At 42.2% G+C, this 16,252-nt stretch overlaps 2 protein-coding genes across 4 annotated transcripts; both read left to right on the top strand.

Annotated features, from left to right (window-relative positions):
* The first annotated feature begins 240 nt into the window (after positions 1–240).
* rassf2b (Ras association domain family member 2b) lies at positions 241–11,935 on the top strand. Of its 3 annotated transcripts, none has more exons than XM_062381605.1 (11): positions 241–488; positions 4,132–4,174; positions 5,275–5,348; positions 6,264–6,339; positions 6,433–6,584; positions 7,009–7,124; positions 8,364–8,506; positions 8,903–9,056; positions 9,143–9,264; positions 9,392–9,489; positions 9,681–11,935. In XM_062381605.1, the coding sequence occupies exons 3-11, from the start codon at positions 5,296–5,298 to the stop codon at positions 9,748–9,750; spliced, it is 984 nt and encodes a 327-aa protein (XP_062237589.1). In that variant the 5' UTR covers positions 241–488; positions 4,132–4,174; positions 5,275–5,295; the 3' UTR covers positions 9,751–11,935. The 3 variants fall into 3 exon arrangements, with proteins under 3 accessions (XP_062237589.1, XP_062237590.1, XP_062237591.1); XM_062381606.1 differs by lacking the exon at positions 241–488 and adding an exon at positions 2,383–2,512; XM_062381607.1 differs by lacking the exon at positions 241–488 and adding an exon at positions 2,525–2,754.
* Positions 11,936–12,267: 332 nt separating this feature from the next.
* LOC133939940 (acanthoscurrin-1-like) lies at positions 12,268–16,239 on the top strand. The gene is made up of 2 exons (XM_062381604.1): positions 12,268–12,404; positions 14,189–16,239. The coding sequence occupies exon 2, from the start codon at positions 14,198–14,200 to the stop codon at positions 14,711–14,713; it is 516 nt and encodes a 171-aa protein (XP_062237588.1). The 5' UTR covers positions 12,268–12,404; positions 14,189–14,197; the 3' UTR covers positions 14,714–16,239.
* Positions 16,240–16,252: the final 13 nt, after the last annotated feature.

Here is a 16,252-nt window from a genome sequence, read left to right as displayed (position 1 = left end):
AAGTAATGCAGTCAAAGTATAAGTACTAGGGTCATTGTGTATAAGTACTAGAGTCGTAGTACTCTCCGGCTCTTCTATTGTCATGTTTTCATTCAGTGTGAACAAAGGGGCGTCGGGGTCGCTATCTGATTGGCTCTCGGCCATCCACCCCCCCCTCAGTCCCCAGTCTCTCCTCCGCCCCCCCACCCCTTCCGCGACGCCGCCGTGCGTCGAGCTCACGCGCGACAACAGATGTTCGTCTCGCGCTCTCCTCCCGGATTCTTCTCAGCTCGCGAGGGGACGAACACGCGCCCGGCCGATTGTTTCCAGCGGAGAGGAACGGTGAAGAGGAGTTAATGTGACCGGAGAACTTGATGCGAAGGACCGGGTAGGAAGAGGAGAGACACCGAGGAGGAGAACCGCAGAGCCCGCGTCCCTGGGTTGGGTGAAGCCCCGCAGAGGAGCCCCGAAAGTCGGCAGGAATCCGTGCGGAGCGTCGCTGTAGCTCAGTGAGTGTGATCGTGATGATGTGGACTGGGTGTAGTTTGATGTCCTGAGTGTTGAAACCGAAAAAGACTAAAACCTCCTGACACCCCGAAAAAAATATATCATCTGATTAATATTTACACGGACTGGGCTCAATGTTCGATATGACACATGCATGTGTAGTTGACATACATGTAGTAGACGCGCTCCACGTCACTTCATGTGAGGATCCATGAGCACAACATGAGAGATGATCGCATCATTTGGTGTGTGACTGACGGTCTGTGGCTGTGTTTGAGTCGAACACGTTACATAACGAGCAGTAGATCTGATCACAGACAGACAGAGGGAGGACAGACCCTATGACTAAAAAGTCAATACCCAATGTTTTGGCCTGTAATTCGATCCACTCAGCTGGAAGTATTGTAGTTCTGTAAATCCCATGTTCGTGGAGGGTGTAATGTTTCCTGCACATTAGAGTCTATCCAAACTGAACACACCAGTTCCCTAAATATGTCTGATTTCATTCAGCAAGTGAATTTAATTGCTAACAAATAAACAAACTAACCCGATGCCAATGAAAACATCCTCTCCTCTCAGGGCCCAACATTCTCCTTAAACTCAACCAAGCCTCAACAAATGACCAGATTCTTTTCATCGAGATCTATGAATTATTGGCCAATAGGTGAACATGTGTGAAAGAAACCAGTCTATCTTGGGAATGTTAAAGAAAGAGAATTTTAAAAACCCTTCATTCGCCCCTTTGTTCAGGTCCATGTCAAATTTAATGAGCTCCTCTTTTACCCATTTTGATTTGTTGCACAGCTGTTGTACCGGACTGCATTGGTTTAACATGCGTGAACCCAGTGAACTAGCTTTAATTTCTCACAGATGATGCTAGTCAACTGGGTCAACTACCAACTTAACTAACTGCTGAGGAGGTTTTCATCTGGTTGTTTGTTATGCAAACAAACAACCAGATGGATTATCACGTAACTTGGATGTGATATGGGTCAGAGAGGAAACCATTAAATATCGGAGTGGATCCAGCTCAAGGGGCAAATCCAGGATTTTAGTTTTTCCACTTTCTTGGACAATGTGAGATTTTTAAACATTTACACCGTTTTCCTCTGAGATTCTTGCATCTAGATGAATTGTTCAAGGGACTGATTTTGAGGAGTCGGTGGAATTTGGTGCAGATCCAAATTAAAAAACCTGAATTTAGGGATTTTAAAATGTGGTTTCACAAGGGGACTGTTTTTTATTCTTTTAATGCCATTCTAGTTCTTATCCAAATCAGTTAATAAACTAATCATGTTCTCAGTTGATGGTTTGATCAGGTAGCCGAAATAGAGCCCATTGTCCCATGCACAATAATAAACCTCTAGATATTCAGCTAAGAAAACCAAAACGTGTATATATATCTATTTATAAAACTTCAGTCATTGGATTTTTGGACAGTTTTGCTTGAGAGATTCAATAGTCATGGAAACGAGTCCACAGATAAGAGGCAGCAGCAGCTTCAGCTGGATCTGGAGAACTTGGAAGCCATATTTAGATCTAGATGCAGCCTGGCGACATGTTCGACAACCTGAGTATGAGCAGGAGAGACAAATACACATGAACTATTTTTGGCTCAGTTGCTGATCCTCAGATGTTTTTGGGGTTGCTATGACTATGCTGACAATAGAGCGACGGCGGTGGTAGAGCGGAGGCTAAAGACGAGGAGATGGAGCTGGTGGAGGGTTTGAATGTGAACAGGAGGAGGAGAGGAGCTATTCATCATCTGTCTCCGGCAAAGACATTAACAGAGGAGGGTTCACAGGCAAACAGGGCGGGGGGGCAGAACACAAGCTTGCATGTGTGTCACTGAAAGAGAGAGAGAGAGAGAGAGAGAGTGGAAGGGAGGGGTGGTGGAGTAAAGTCAGGAAGTTGTGGTCATGAGTTTTAATAGCATGTTGGTGGATGGCCTCACAAGGGCGAGTGAAGGAGACGGAGGAGAGAGCTGAAGATCAGGCAAAGAGGAAAGAATTCACCGATCCACGTGGTGAGGAAACAACGGAGCAGATGAAGGGGAATATAAAGATGCAGAGATAGAGGGCAAGATGGAGGCGAGTGATTGGCTGATCTTGTAACGAGGCACAGGGGAGTCTGTGGATCCGTCTGGCTTCCTTTAGATTCTGCTGACGGCTGCTAAACTAAAATCCAAGACGGCTTCATGTCGTAAAGATCATTCCCACAGAGACGATTGCAACAGAGAGCAGTTCTCATTGGTTTCAGAATATCAAGGTATATATATATATATATATATATATATATACACATTATTTGGCCTTACATTCACAGGTTTATGAGATTCATAAAGAAATCTGTAAATTAAGTTTTAGCTTAAGAGTATCAACGCTTGGCTTCATTTGATTCCTTATATTGTTGCTTACACGTCAGTAGGACAGTTCCTGCTTCTTGTTTTCTTAACCATTGTGAGTAGAGCAGCTTTGGTGTTTTCAATAATTTCACAGGGAATAATTCATGGGTCTTGATGAATAAAATCAGGCTGATTTAAGGGACTGATTTGTGTGTTAAATTATGTTTTTTGACTGCATTTCTTAAACTTGCTCACATATCTTGATACATATACTTTAAGAAACAGTAATTTAAAAGGTAATTCTGGTCCAACCTAAATGTCACGTAGCCGTCACAGTCTGGGAAAGACGAGGCTTTGTCACAGCGTTACAATAAACACAAACCCCCAGCTAACATCTAGTGTCATATCACATCATCAGACAAGTCTCCCAGTGGCTTACTGGGGTTTTAAAAACTCTGAGGTCTTGATCTAAATAAAACCATTAAAATCCCCTGTGGATATAAAGTCATAAATACAATCGTTCCAAACCCTGAATATGTGAGTTGTACTCTATGTTGACTGACAGTCGAGACACAGCTTTAGAGGTGGACTGTTTGAATCCATCTTTGTTTCCGAAGGCTCCATTCTATCAGTCAGATCATTCGGTTGCCTTGTCAGAGAACAGGCGGCCGAACTGTCAGTGTCACACCAGCGCAGGCCTCACCTGTTAATGAGACTGTGAACTTGAATGCCCTTGACCACGACCACACTATTAAAGGCTAATGATTTCCTTTGTGTAGGTCAGCGGTGACTGTTCAGAGCTTTACAGGCATAAAATAGTTGCTGAAATATTAATAGAGCCTGCAGGGGGCTGGGCTGATTGGTGTTTAATATTTAATTAGTTTCACAACAACTGAGCTCACTTTGTTTCAGAGATTGACAGCCTTCGCTTATTTATCAGCATCTTTGTATAGACTCGGCTGTGATGTGTGTAAGGGTCTTAGCAGATTCTCCACGCGTGCTCATGTGCAGTATTACAACTCTGTGCGTGCGCATGATAACTCATCTGTGCTGCTTGAATTGAGGAAGTTTTGTGCCGTGTGAGGGCGACTGTCAGTTTCCTGTGTGACTGACTGAGCAAATGAGGAAGCGATTTAACGGAAGGGGAGCACTTCCTTTAAACGCCCCCACCGCTTCCTTGTCTGCTCGCCGTCACACTCACAAGAAAGGAGGCCTGGTGGACGCCTGAAATCCACACCAGGGGAACAACTGCCGAGGACAGTGTCTGATCGTCTGATTTCTCTCTCTCTCCACATCTCCAGCTCCATCTCTCTGGTGACTCAACGTACCTCCGTCCTCACCACGGTAAGATCCCTGCTCCTCCTGCTGCAGACAGTCACCGATGTGTTGTTAGTGGTTGTAGAGTTGCTGACTGTGTTATTACAGAATAATATGGAGTCAAAACTTACAGGTCAGCACCAGTGGGTGTCTTAGGCCACAACCACAAACCTTTCTGTTTCTTAGAAACGTTCATGTCTCGTTCACTGTTCGTAGCAGCCATTGATTTCCTCCTCAATCTATTTCCATACATTATGAATGAGGTGTCTGATCGAACACAAGGAGCATAAAGAAGGCACTGATGTTGAGCTCAGAGTTACTTACTGTGAGGAGTTAATTCAACTACTGCGTGGAAATGATTTAACGATTATGATTGACGAAGGATTGCACAACCTGGAGAAGTCTGCCACTTTATCTTATAAGGGAAGAATGAGTTTATAATGGCAAGAAACTTTAAGTTGCAAGCTTAAGACATTTCAAAAATATGAGCATCATGTTGGCAGAGGATCAGTCAGACTTATTAGGATCAATGATTCATAGCTGGGGGGTGGAGCTAATCTAGGCTGACATTGGTTGGGAAAGGTGGGGTAGAATCAGAAGTGATTTGGTGCAGCAGGTGGCCCATGTGTCCTACAACTGTGCATCTCTTTCAGGAGGCTTCTGCCCTACACACACACGCACACACACACTTGGCAAAGGGGGAGGTTGGCAACGTGCCATTAATAACAGCTGCATGTGTGTGTGTTTTGTGTATCTGAGTGTTTTTGTGTGACCGAGAGAGGAAGACATAAATAAAAGAGTTAAGACTATTATATTAAGTAAATTGAGGACAGCAGCCGTCTGAGTCCATCACACCAGAAACATAGCGGTAGTTTAATATCAGCTGTCTGTATCTTGAAGGAAATTGTTGACAGGAAAGTAGATATGATCTGCTGCTGTTTGTGTTTTGCTGTCTGGAGCTTTACCTCCTCCTCCTCTTCCTCCTCCTCTTCCTCCTCCTCTTCCTGCAGCCCCTTTGCTCCTCTCCCTGTTGCTCTCTCTGCGTCTGTGCTGGTCATGAGGAGTCATGAGACTGAATCAGACGGATGAAAGTGATTAACTCTCTGTGTCGCGTCTTTGTCTCTCAGCTCCTCTCATGCTCGCTGAAAATGAATGACGCACAGGACGGGGTTCAGATTGGAGAGAACAAGTTCATCAGCAAGTAAGGATTAATTACCAGGCTGTTTGTCATATGAACACATGTAACACCTGTAAACACATGTTTAAAACTGTAGAAACTAATTTAAAATCATCTCACTTGTTTTAAAACGTGTTTATTTATGTCCAAGCAAACATGAATTTATTGATTTTACTCGACTGTAGTAGTTATACTATGTTAATACTTGTGCAGGGGTATAAGTCACTGGAACTAATTTACCAGCATGAGGTAGAGCCTCCACAAATCCTGCAACTTGACATCGAGGTTAATTCACAAAACATTGTAAAGAACGAGAGCAGGAATCTAAGAGCAGACCTTTCACGTGTGTAGACAAGCAGGTGGAGGACAGACTTATTTAAAGATCTGCGACAGTATATCTGAGTGAAGACACACAGTAGTGAACAGGAGAAGAGGTGCTGTTTGAGGGAGAGAGAGCTTTAAGTGAAATAAAGAGTAGAAGAACTCACTCTTGAATAAAGATTAGAAGGAAACTCCATGAGGGGGCCCACTAAGGGGACCTAAGCAGCTGGGGCCAATGTTTTTTGTTTTACACCCCTGAGAACTACAGGCTTTCAAGCCAATATAAAACAACCAGTACCAGTTTGCACCAGTATCCAACATTAATGAGTTGGCTACGAAAACACAAGGTTGTTTGAAAGTCAGGTTGCAAACAGGCAGCAAACAGAACCATAGGGATGGTTTAGTAGTGACAAAACTGTGATATTATACAAATTAAGACTAAAATGCATTTGGTCGTTTGTTTTGAAGGGATTTTCGAATTTTTCCTGAAAAGGATTAATTGCTCCAACCACAATTTACCTACTTCTTAACATAAATGATCAATGTTATTAAAATGTGATCAAACTGAGCAGCGAGTTCCTTCAAACAGAATTTACACCTCAGCCTCTCTGTCTACAGGGCAACCGTCCTCTCCCATCTGAAGACGTACAATCTCTACTATGATGGACAAAATCTACAGCTCCGACACAGAGAAGTGAGTATATATATATATATATATATGTGTGTGTGTGTGTCTGTGCATGTGCATGTGTGCATTGATCACGGCCTCTATCTGCTTTCACACCAGGAAGAGGAGGAGCTGATTGTCGAGGGCCTGCTGAATATCTTTTGGGGCCTGCGTCGACCAATCAGGCTTCAGATGCAGGATGACCACGAGCGGATCCGACCGCCCCCCTCCTCCACATCCTGGCATTCTGGGTGTAATCTGGACAGTCAAGGGTAAGAGGCCTGGACAGATCCAGTTACACCTCACTGAGCGGAAAGAGTGAGATGCTGAAGGTCAATGAGGGCGGATATAGATTATGTCTAGTTTTTCTAATGTGAAGCAATATTTTTTAACATTTTATGTATCTTAAATTCTTAATATCTTAATGAGATTCCAATACAACAGATCCAGATTTTATTGTTTTTCTCCGCTCCAAAATTGAATTAGCAGGATTTATCATCAACTAAAAGGGTAATTTTTAAATAATGTAGGGATTCCTCAACAGTACCTCCCTCACTTTTGTTTCATGTATGGCCAATTATTATTAAATTGAATAACATTCTCATCAATATTTTCAGCTGCATCTTCACAGTTTGGCTCTTTTTCCTTTACAGCCCGTCTCTCACTTCTCTGCTCTCTCTTGTTTTCTAATTAAAGTTCCCCCAGCAGCACAGATGGTGAACATTTGTTAGAGCAGGACCCGCCCACATTGGAGGTGACGCCACCCGACAACGAACCGGAGGACAATGGGGAGATGGAACAGGAGGCAGACGGTGAGTGGCTTTACTGACGGTGTAAAGTAAATACAGTAAACATCTTGTATCGTACCCAAATGGCTGTAACAACATCACACCTCAGTTCTAAGTATGCACAGATGAAACAACTGAATTACTAATCGGGGGTGTGTCACTTTATGTTGTCTCATCAGTTGTTACGACAAAAAAAGAAACGTTGGATTAAGATCAATGAGATCAAATGAACTTGGCTTTAAAACACTCTGTGCCTCATCCCTAATTAACTCTCCACTGCTTTATATAAACACACCGTGACTGATCAATGATCAGTCACGGTGTGTTTATATATAAAGTTTCCATGATGATCAGTGATCATCATGGAAACTTCTGGGGAGCGGAGAATTAAACCTTATTTTTAGTTTCACCAGAGTTTGTTTTCAAGCCTCTAGAGGAGTTGTTAAGTTACTTACAGTTGGTACTGTACTGTTCTATAAATTTGGATAAAAACATAAAACCTACGACTAAATTACCATCATTCTGTCCTAGTCACAGCTTTAGAAATACCAATATGGCCTAATTCAGTGTGTAGATATCCAACATTTTAGTGTTACAGCTGTTTTTTTTTATAGTATGTTTATTGAGCATCGACAATACAAAATGAGGACATAAAAGAGATACTGTACAATGCTCACCTTTTTCCAAATGTTTACAATTAACACTAACCCCACACCCCCAGCCCTCCTCCCACACACCCACCCAACCATACCTGTCTCTAGGTGAAGGGAAAAGAAAAAAGAGAAAAGAGAAAAAGAAACAAAAATAAAGTTAACTAAAGAAAAGTGAACATTTTTGGAATGTAAGTTTTAGTGGTACGTCAGCAGAGCTCAGATATCCGACTCCTCAGGTGTAATATCTAATGAGTCTATAATGAACAACAAGGGGTTCCAGATTTTGTCAAATTTCCTCAGAGAGCCCTTGAGGGAAAACCTTAATCTTCCTTAACCCATCGAGTGTAGGATGGGGGCAAGTTGTCCTTCCAGTTCAGCAAAATTAAGCGGCTAGCCAACCGAGTGCAAAAGGCCATAGAGTGTCGTGCCTCAGCCGTTAAGATGCTGTCGTGTGGGATATTACAGCTGATTTTAAGATTGCAAATACAAACACGACCGAAACTGTCGAAGGAACCGTCATCACTGGGACGTCATTAGTTTAAAGTCAACACCTTGAGACGGACACTGAATAATAACTGATGATCTAAAGTCCTGATTGTTGATTGGACAGAGGAGAACGAGAGCTCCGCCCAGCTCCTTCGAACAAAGAGCGATGCCGGAGTCCTGAGACGAGGCCAGCGACGCTCACCGAGCGACCAGAGGAAAATACGACGCCATCGCTTCTCCATCAACGGACACTTCTACAACCACAAGGTGATGGTTTGCCCCAGTGGAGCAGACATAAGCAGAATACATAAACAATTCATAAATTGTTATTAACAAGCTGTTCATGCACAGTATTCACCAGCGATTCTATCTTCTCCTGTTGAAACCTAAAGTATCATTATCTGATTAAACCCCAGTCTTCACTTTAGAGTGTCCACAGGAGGAGTTGTGGTGATTTACAAACCGAACTAATTCTTTATAGTGTCATAATTTATTGAAATATTAATGTGCTGCTTACAGCTGTTAAATGAGGGTATAATTACCAAATAACAAGTGAAGAACTAATTGATTTGGCTTAATACACAATGACTCATGCACGTCTGTATCTGTACATAAATAAATGCTCATAAATCATTCAGTGTGTTGTTTTTTTCCTCTCCTCAGACAGCAGTGTTTACTCCTGCTTTTGGCTCAGTGACTAATGTTCGCATCAACAGCTGCATGAGGACGCCTCAGGTGCTGCGAGTCCTCCTCAACAAGTTTAAAATTGAAAACAGCCCCGATGACTTCGCGCTCTACCTTGTCCACACCAGTGGAGGTGAGCGGGACTTACTCACTTGGTTTATTATTGGTGATCTTACGATGCAGTGGCCCTTCATACCGGATTTCTTTGATTTCTCTCAGAGCGCATGAAGCTGAAGCGCAGTGACTATCCTCTGGTGCTGAGGGTGATGCAGGGTCCATGCGAGCAGGTCTGCAAAGTCTTCCTCATGGAAGCAGACCTGGGGGAAGAAGTCACGTATGATGTAAATCAACACCTTCACTTCTACCTTAAAGGGGACAAACAGAGATCCAGATGTTGCCTCTGTGTCTCCAGCACATGTTTACTCAGTTTTGTCTCTTTTGTCATGACATGCTCCTCTTGTCCACCAGGTGGCGCAGTATATAAAGTTTGAGATGCCTGTCCTGAAGAGTTTCATCACCAAGCTGAAGGAGGAGGAGGATCGGGAGGTGCAGAAACTCAGGAGAAGGTACAAGAACCTAAACATCCAACCACACCACATCTTCTTGTGTCTTGTTGTTTCTGTTTTGTCTGTAATGACCACAACGTCATCCTGTCCAACATCTGTTATTAGCTCAATATAAATATCCTTGAGTGTAGCTTCACTGACTCTGACTTTTTTGTCTCTGCCTGTTTGTCCTCTTCTGCTTCCACTTGCAGATATAACTACCTGCGTTGTGTACTAGAGAAGCAGCTCCGTTGTCCTCCAGAGGGGGCGACGTGCATGTGATCGGCTCGCGGTGACGACTCCCCCCCCCCCCCCCCCCCGCACATCAAACCATCACAAACATTTCCCAGAGTTCAGTATCCTCCGCTCAGCTGTGACCACGAATCACGTGACAAGAAATCAATGTTCGACCCTGAGCGATGGATCCGCTCCTCAGAGTTCCAGCCTCTGCGTGGAGTCATTCAGCTCGCTGACAACACTCCGACATGCCGTGTTGTGCGCATGTTAACTGTGACCAACTCAGCAACAGTCCTGAGAGTCATGAGGACTCACGCAGCCTCGTAGAGTCTCTTGATTCCGATCCGACCAGTTTTATTTCTCCGCTTTTCTTCCTCTCGGCCGTCACACTCCTCTTCCTCTGAGTAAAGTTAGTGTCTTCGCAGTAAAAGTACTTTGCAGGATCGGCCTAAAATGTGACCACAGTCTGAAAGCTGATCCCCCCCGAAATCAATTCTAAGCACAAACCTCCCATTATGCAGTCTTAGCAAAGTGCCTGTTTTAAAGGTTTCTCCGAGCACAAAGACACAGTTTGATAAAGATAGGATCAAGTTGGTGTGATGTGCGAGACGGAAGGGAATCACTGGGGGTTCGATCGAGGCCACGCTGCAGCCAGAACATTCAGATTCAGTCGATGTGAAACTGACGTGACCACGAGCACAAGTTCATGTCCTCAAAGCAGCGTCCAGTCCCGAGTCGTACCCGGTGCCCTTATGCTCCTTGCTGTTTGAGAACGTGTTCAATATTGTGATTGAAGGGATTTCTAGACCCTTTCCATTTCACCTGCAGCTGATAGTTTTACTGCAGGGACGATTAAAAGACCATGTGAGCCAATATGTTGTAAACATTGGTCTGATGGTTACACCAGTACAATTGCTATGTGTAGGCAGGAGTGTTTACGGTGTTTGATTGTTAAAGGAATCGTTCGGCTTTCTGGGAAAAACAGGCATTCGTTTTTCTTGTTTACACATATCTGAGAATACTGGTACTTACTTCAGTTGATAAAATGAAAAGAAGATGAAGATGTGATCTGCACCAAACAAGCATGTTCCCTCCCCTCTGTAGATTATGGTTTATAGCTCCGACATCTCCGATTTGTATCATTTTAAGTTGAAACATACAGTTTTTTTTGTTTTTTTTAATTTATTACTCAAAGAAAATAATTCAAGCTTCAGCCGTCATTTGAGAGATGAGAAACAAGGGGAGACACGTCCAAAGGGAAAGAAAGCCACCTGCCAGCACCTCTGTACAAAAACCAAAGTGTATAAAAGGATGTTACCGGCTTTAACATGGAGAAGCATCTTTTTTTACACCTTGATTCTTGTGTTGATTAAACAAGCACAATATCATGTCAAGATCAGAGAACTATTAAAAGTGCTGGTTGGTGGATTAGTTTACCTTTTTTTCAAACTAAGCTATCAAAGTTAACTCCTGGATATGTAGCTTCACATGTTCTATACAGACACAAGAGTGCTACCAGTCATTTAATCAAACTCACTCCAAGAAATCAAATGTGCACATTTTCCAAAAAGTCAAACTGATTCTTTAAAGAAGAAATAATCTTGTAATAATTCTATAACTCTTTTGAGCCTCTGTGTTTTCTGGCTGGTCGGGTTTTTCCTCCCCAAACTTTACTGCCTTAAATTAATAAATGTTATTTCCAGCACAGTAAAATAAAATTCTTAAACAGTGAATCCTCAGAGGTGTTGAAACAGGAGCCTGGTTGTGAAAAGAACATGTTAATAATATTCACAGGTGGTTTCATCAATCTGCTTCATGAGAACGACACAAAAAGCACAAAGAAAGGGTGAAATCACACAAGACTGTGAATTATAGTGACGATCTTAAAATGGAGAATGTTTTTAAATGTACGAGTGACTGAGCTTTGCATGAGACTGCTTTTCTCTGTGCGTTGGTTGAGTGTTTCCAACATCAAATCCCTTCTTAAGGCAAACAGTGGACCATGTCATCATGCGTGTGTGTGTGTGTGCGCCCGCTTCTGAGAGTGTGCATGTTATATTTTTAGTGACTCTCAAGACTTGCCTGCTTTTGTATTGTGACTTTTACAAATTAATGAAGAAACGTCCGCCTTTCAAATGTTCCGAGGTCAAGCCACTATGTAGAAAATGTAGTGTTTTTTTTGTACAATTGTTATTTAATAAAAAAACTACAAAAAGTTATCTTGAGAAAAGATGCACTTGCACGTCTGTGATCTTCTCGCTCAGGTCAGTGGGTGAAACGCTTTTTACATAATGATGTTCATATCTGCTTTGAATTTAAAATGATGGAATGAAATGATTTCCCCCGACAGAGGAGATTAAACATTTGTCACAGTCGAAGCTTTGTGTTACGTCGTGCCAAGCGGGAAGGGGTTATATAAAACAAGACAAAATTAGAAACACACAAACATACACACAGGTATTTAAGTGTGATGTTGCCGTTGCAGCAGCAGCTTACTGTGCACTCAGCCAATGAGCAGGGCTGGGTCTAAGTGATCCACTCCACCTGATGGAGATTGTCTGGAGGATAACAGGCCGTCCCTGGAACAACCCCCCCCCCCCACAGACAGTCCCAGGAGTCTGAGCTGAAGACACACAAACACAGACACTTTGTGAACGAGGCTCATCTGCTTCACTTCTGCTTCACTTCTGCTTCAACAGGTGAGGTCGCTCATTCTAATATGCCTTATCTTCACATTTGTGTTTTATTTCTCTGGAGATTTCCAGCAGGTTTAAAATGTGTCTCTTATATTCCTCTATTGTTTGTGTTGGTGGATTTCTCCTGATTTTGGATGTGAGGTTATTTCAAAAGCCACTCCAGCACAAATTAGGCCCCACCTCTTGAAAAGCACAGGTTTTACTGGGAAACAGATCCGAGTGAATCAAGGTGAATCAAACTCATAATCGAAAGTTTGGTTTTCTCTGAGTTACTGTAGCTGGACGTGAGTCACTGGATTATTGTCAAACTACGTGACCTAGTGTAATTACAGCTTAACTCATCTTTTAAGAGGACGCAGATTAGAGAGTACAGTTTGTTGACGGCAGAGAAAATGATGTCATGCTGCTTACTGGAAATAAACTGAGGTCTGTGGGGGGGAATATATAAATTGTTTATTTAAGTAAAGGTATTCAAATTAAGAGTCCTGCATTTAAGTTTTTACCATGTAACAACAGAAGTATCTAAAACATAATAGAAAACAAGCCGAACCCATGATTATTTCGATGTATGACATTTCATTATGTTAATGTTTATTTTGTACTTTGCAGTCAGTTTAACTGCTTCATAAACTATTGTGTACTTTAATCTATAATAACGAATCATCATTTACAAAATGTACAACTTTAATCTGAAAAGTGATTAGTGACTAATGCTGTTGTTTTTAAATTGCACTCAATTAAATTAATCAATACCTAAATACTCTAACGATTCTGTCCCTTGAAAGGTCAGAGCAAAATATTTCCCCAAATGTCACACATTTATAATATTTGTTATTTTTAACGAAATTATTTCCCAATGTTATATTATATCTAACACATTTGTCCTTGTATTACATTTAATAGTTTATATGTATTATTGTACAGTGTTTACATTGTATATTCTACATATTGGGTACATGTATGTCACACCATAAAGTGTAATATCTTATATTTATATTACTAATTTATTCATATGCATACAAATGTAAATGGCACATACATTATGGCTGATGGCATTGCACAAATATTTTTCTTAATGTCTAAGATGTGATATTACGTTTGTATCTTTTATGTTGGTTCTAACTTCCTCGGTTCCTATTTTATTTTATTCACTTCATAAAAGTAGTTCTTTGAAACATTTATTCAGTGCACACAACTGTTTATCTCAAACAGCAGGTCTGAATACAGCAGATCCCAATTAAAGGGCATTATAGATTATGAAAGCTATCTGATCCCAGGTCAGCTGCAGTGATGACGCCTGTGTAAGATGTGTTTGTCAAAGCTGGATTAGGAGCCGTGATCTGTTCTGCTCTAAATTTATCAGAGGAGTAAAAATACAACGCAGCAGGAACAAAAGCTGCAATGAGAACATCTCCTCAGTGAGTTAACGTGTGGAGCGCCGCGTGGCCCGGGAACCAGTGGTGGAACATTATTAAGTGCTTTCCCTGGAGCTCTTAACTGGAGCGCTTCTGCTGCACTTGAGTGCGTCCATTTAATTCTATGTTTGACTAAGATACATTGTTGAGTCCTTCACTGAGCTGACAGCTGTGGTTAATACTTCATTCATAAACTTAAGAATATGAGTCACTTTATACATTAAACTGCTCAAACCTACGTCTTCTATCACTGTCCAGAGTCAGCTGATCATTTCAAAACATGCAACCAAGCAAACCCAACACCAGAGAGGACAATTAGTCCCTCTGACATATTCACCTGCCATTGATTTCCCCTTTGTCTTATTTTGACAGAGAGCCGTGATGTTGGTCCTTCAGAAGATGCCCCTCACAGCGGCCCTGTGCCTGATGCTCCTTGCCACACTTCTACCCAGCTTTGAGGCCCGGCGTGGAGGCGGCGGATTTGGCGGATTTGGCCGGGGTAGAGGAGGCTCCAGCCGGGGCTGGGGCGGTGGTGGTGGCCAGGCCTACAGACCAGTGCAGAGCAGTGGTCCCAGTGCAGGGAAAATAGCAGGGGCGGCTGCAGTAGGCGCCATTGGAGGATCAATGATAGGATCTGCTTTGAGCCGCCCTGGGTATGGAGGAGGATATGGTGGAGGGTATGGTGGAGGGTATGGAGGAGGGTATGGTGGAGGGTATGGAGGGTACCCACGATACGGAGGTGGTGGCTATGGCCCCAGGCCTGGCTATGACCCTGAGGGCTCTGGAGATATGGAGTACTACGTTGGAGCATCCAGTGGCCCCATCTACAACAGCATCATCGTTGTGATTGGCTCCCTGATGTCCCTGCTGATTGGCCACTGGGTGGCAGTCGTGTAGAGATGGAGACAGCAGGTTTCACAAAACAGACAAGGAACCCTAACCAAAGATACCCCATGACCTGAGAGTGAAGACAACTGATCCTGGTTTCGAATTAAATATGACCCTTGATTTACGAGAATCTGTGGACAGTTGGTTTTATTGAGTCACACACACAGACTCATCTCACCTCAGCAACGTGTCACTGGGACACCAAGCTCCCATCTGCAGCGCCACTGGTGAACTCCCAAACCACTTCCTGTAGATATTTGTCAAAGTCGTGAGGTAAATGAACTCAATGAATAACTATCTGCATTATATCCCACACTTTTAATGTGTCCAGTGTTTTTTTTTTATACAAATTTTTCATGATTGCAGTGATGATGATGAGGAGGATTTTAGTGACGGTGATGAATCTGTGTATTCTGGCAAACACATTGTCCACAAACAAACTGTGGAACATGAATAGATTAGTTGTGTAATCTGAATAAATCTACCTCAGGAACCAGAGTTTAAGAGCAGCTGTAATCTTCATTTGATAACCACCATCTCCCAGTCTATTCCATAATAACAGAATAATTGTTTCCTCCTGATTCACAGTCTACTCTGCATATGTTACATTTTCAGCTCATTATTTGTATATTTGACCTAATTAAATACATGTTTTATGCCATTTTGTAGATTATTATGTAAAAAGGCTAAATGTCCCATGTTTAACTGTTGTAAAAGTAAAAAATAACCTAGAACAAACATTTCTGTTGATTGTTTTTGTGTGTCTATTGTGATGAGACAAGAACATGTGTTAATAGGAATGATCCACTGGGGACACATATTTAGATCCACATGGTTTACCTCCACAGATGAGGTTGTTTTCACTCCTGTCCCCTTGTTTGTTTGTTTCTCAGAAGGATTATGTAAAAACTACTAAACAGATTGAGTAGAGATTTATTTTTTTGCACTTTTACAAATGTATGGCTCTCAGGGATCAAGAATAATTAAGGAACTATTACCTTTGAATCTGTCAAATTTGGAGCCACTTGATTTAATTCAATGGGACTAGTAGGTTTATGCCCTTCTAGTTAATTTGTTTTTAAGGGTGAGGGCGTTGGCTGCGTGACTCAGCCATTAACAGTCTAATTTTAACAGACGGCAGACTTCACATCATGTGCTCAGTTTCTTCCTTGTCACGCCTCTGAGGCACAGTGGTAATCATCTCTGATGTCAAGGGGCTTTGACACAGCCCTCATGTTGCTCTTCATTCTGAAATGTTGCCACAACAGACTTGACCTATGAATCTGTGATCGTTACCCTAAACCCAGAGCTGCCGTCTGTTTCAGATGAAGATGAGACTCTACCTCTGGAAAAATCTGAAACAGACTTTTAGTTTCCTGAAAACATGAGTAAACTGCAGGTTGCAGAGGTGGAAATAAGATAAGAACAATTCTGATAGTACTGAGTATAGAGTACGTCTGCTATTTTATATGTTTACCACTTTACAACCCTACTTATGTGTTATACAATGAAAATAAACACTGATTCAAATTGGAGCAACATTTCTTT

Source organism: Platichthys flesus, chromosome 3 (genome assembly GCF_949316205.1).
Source record: "Platichthys flesus chromosome 3, fPlaFle2.1, whole genome shotgun sequence".
NCBI classification, from domain to species: Eukaryota; Metazoa; Chordata; class Actinopteri; order Pleuronectiformes; family Pleuronectidae; genus Platichthys; species Platichthys flesus.
The sequence above is the reverse complement of the archived record's forward strand: the minus strand, read 5'-3'. Positions and strand labels throughout refer to the sequence as shown.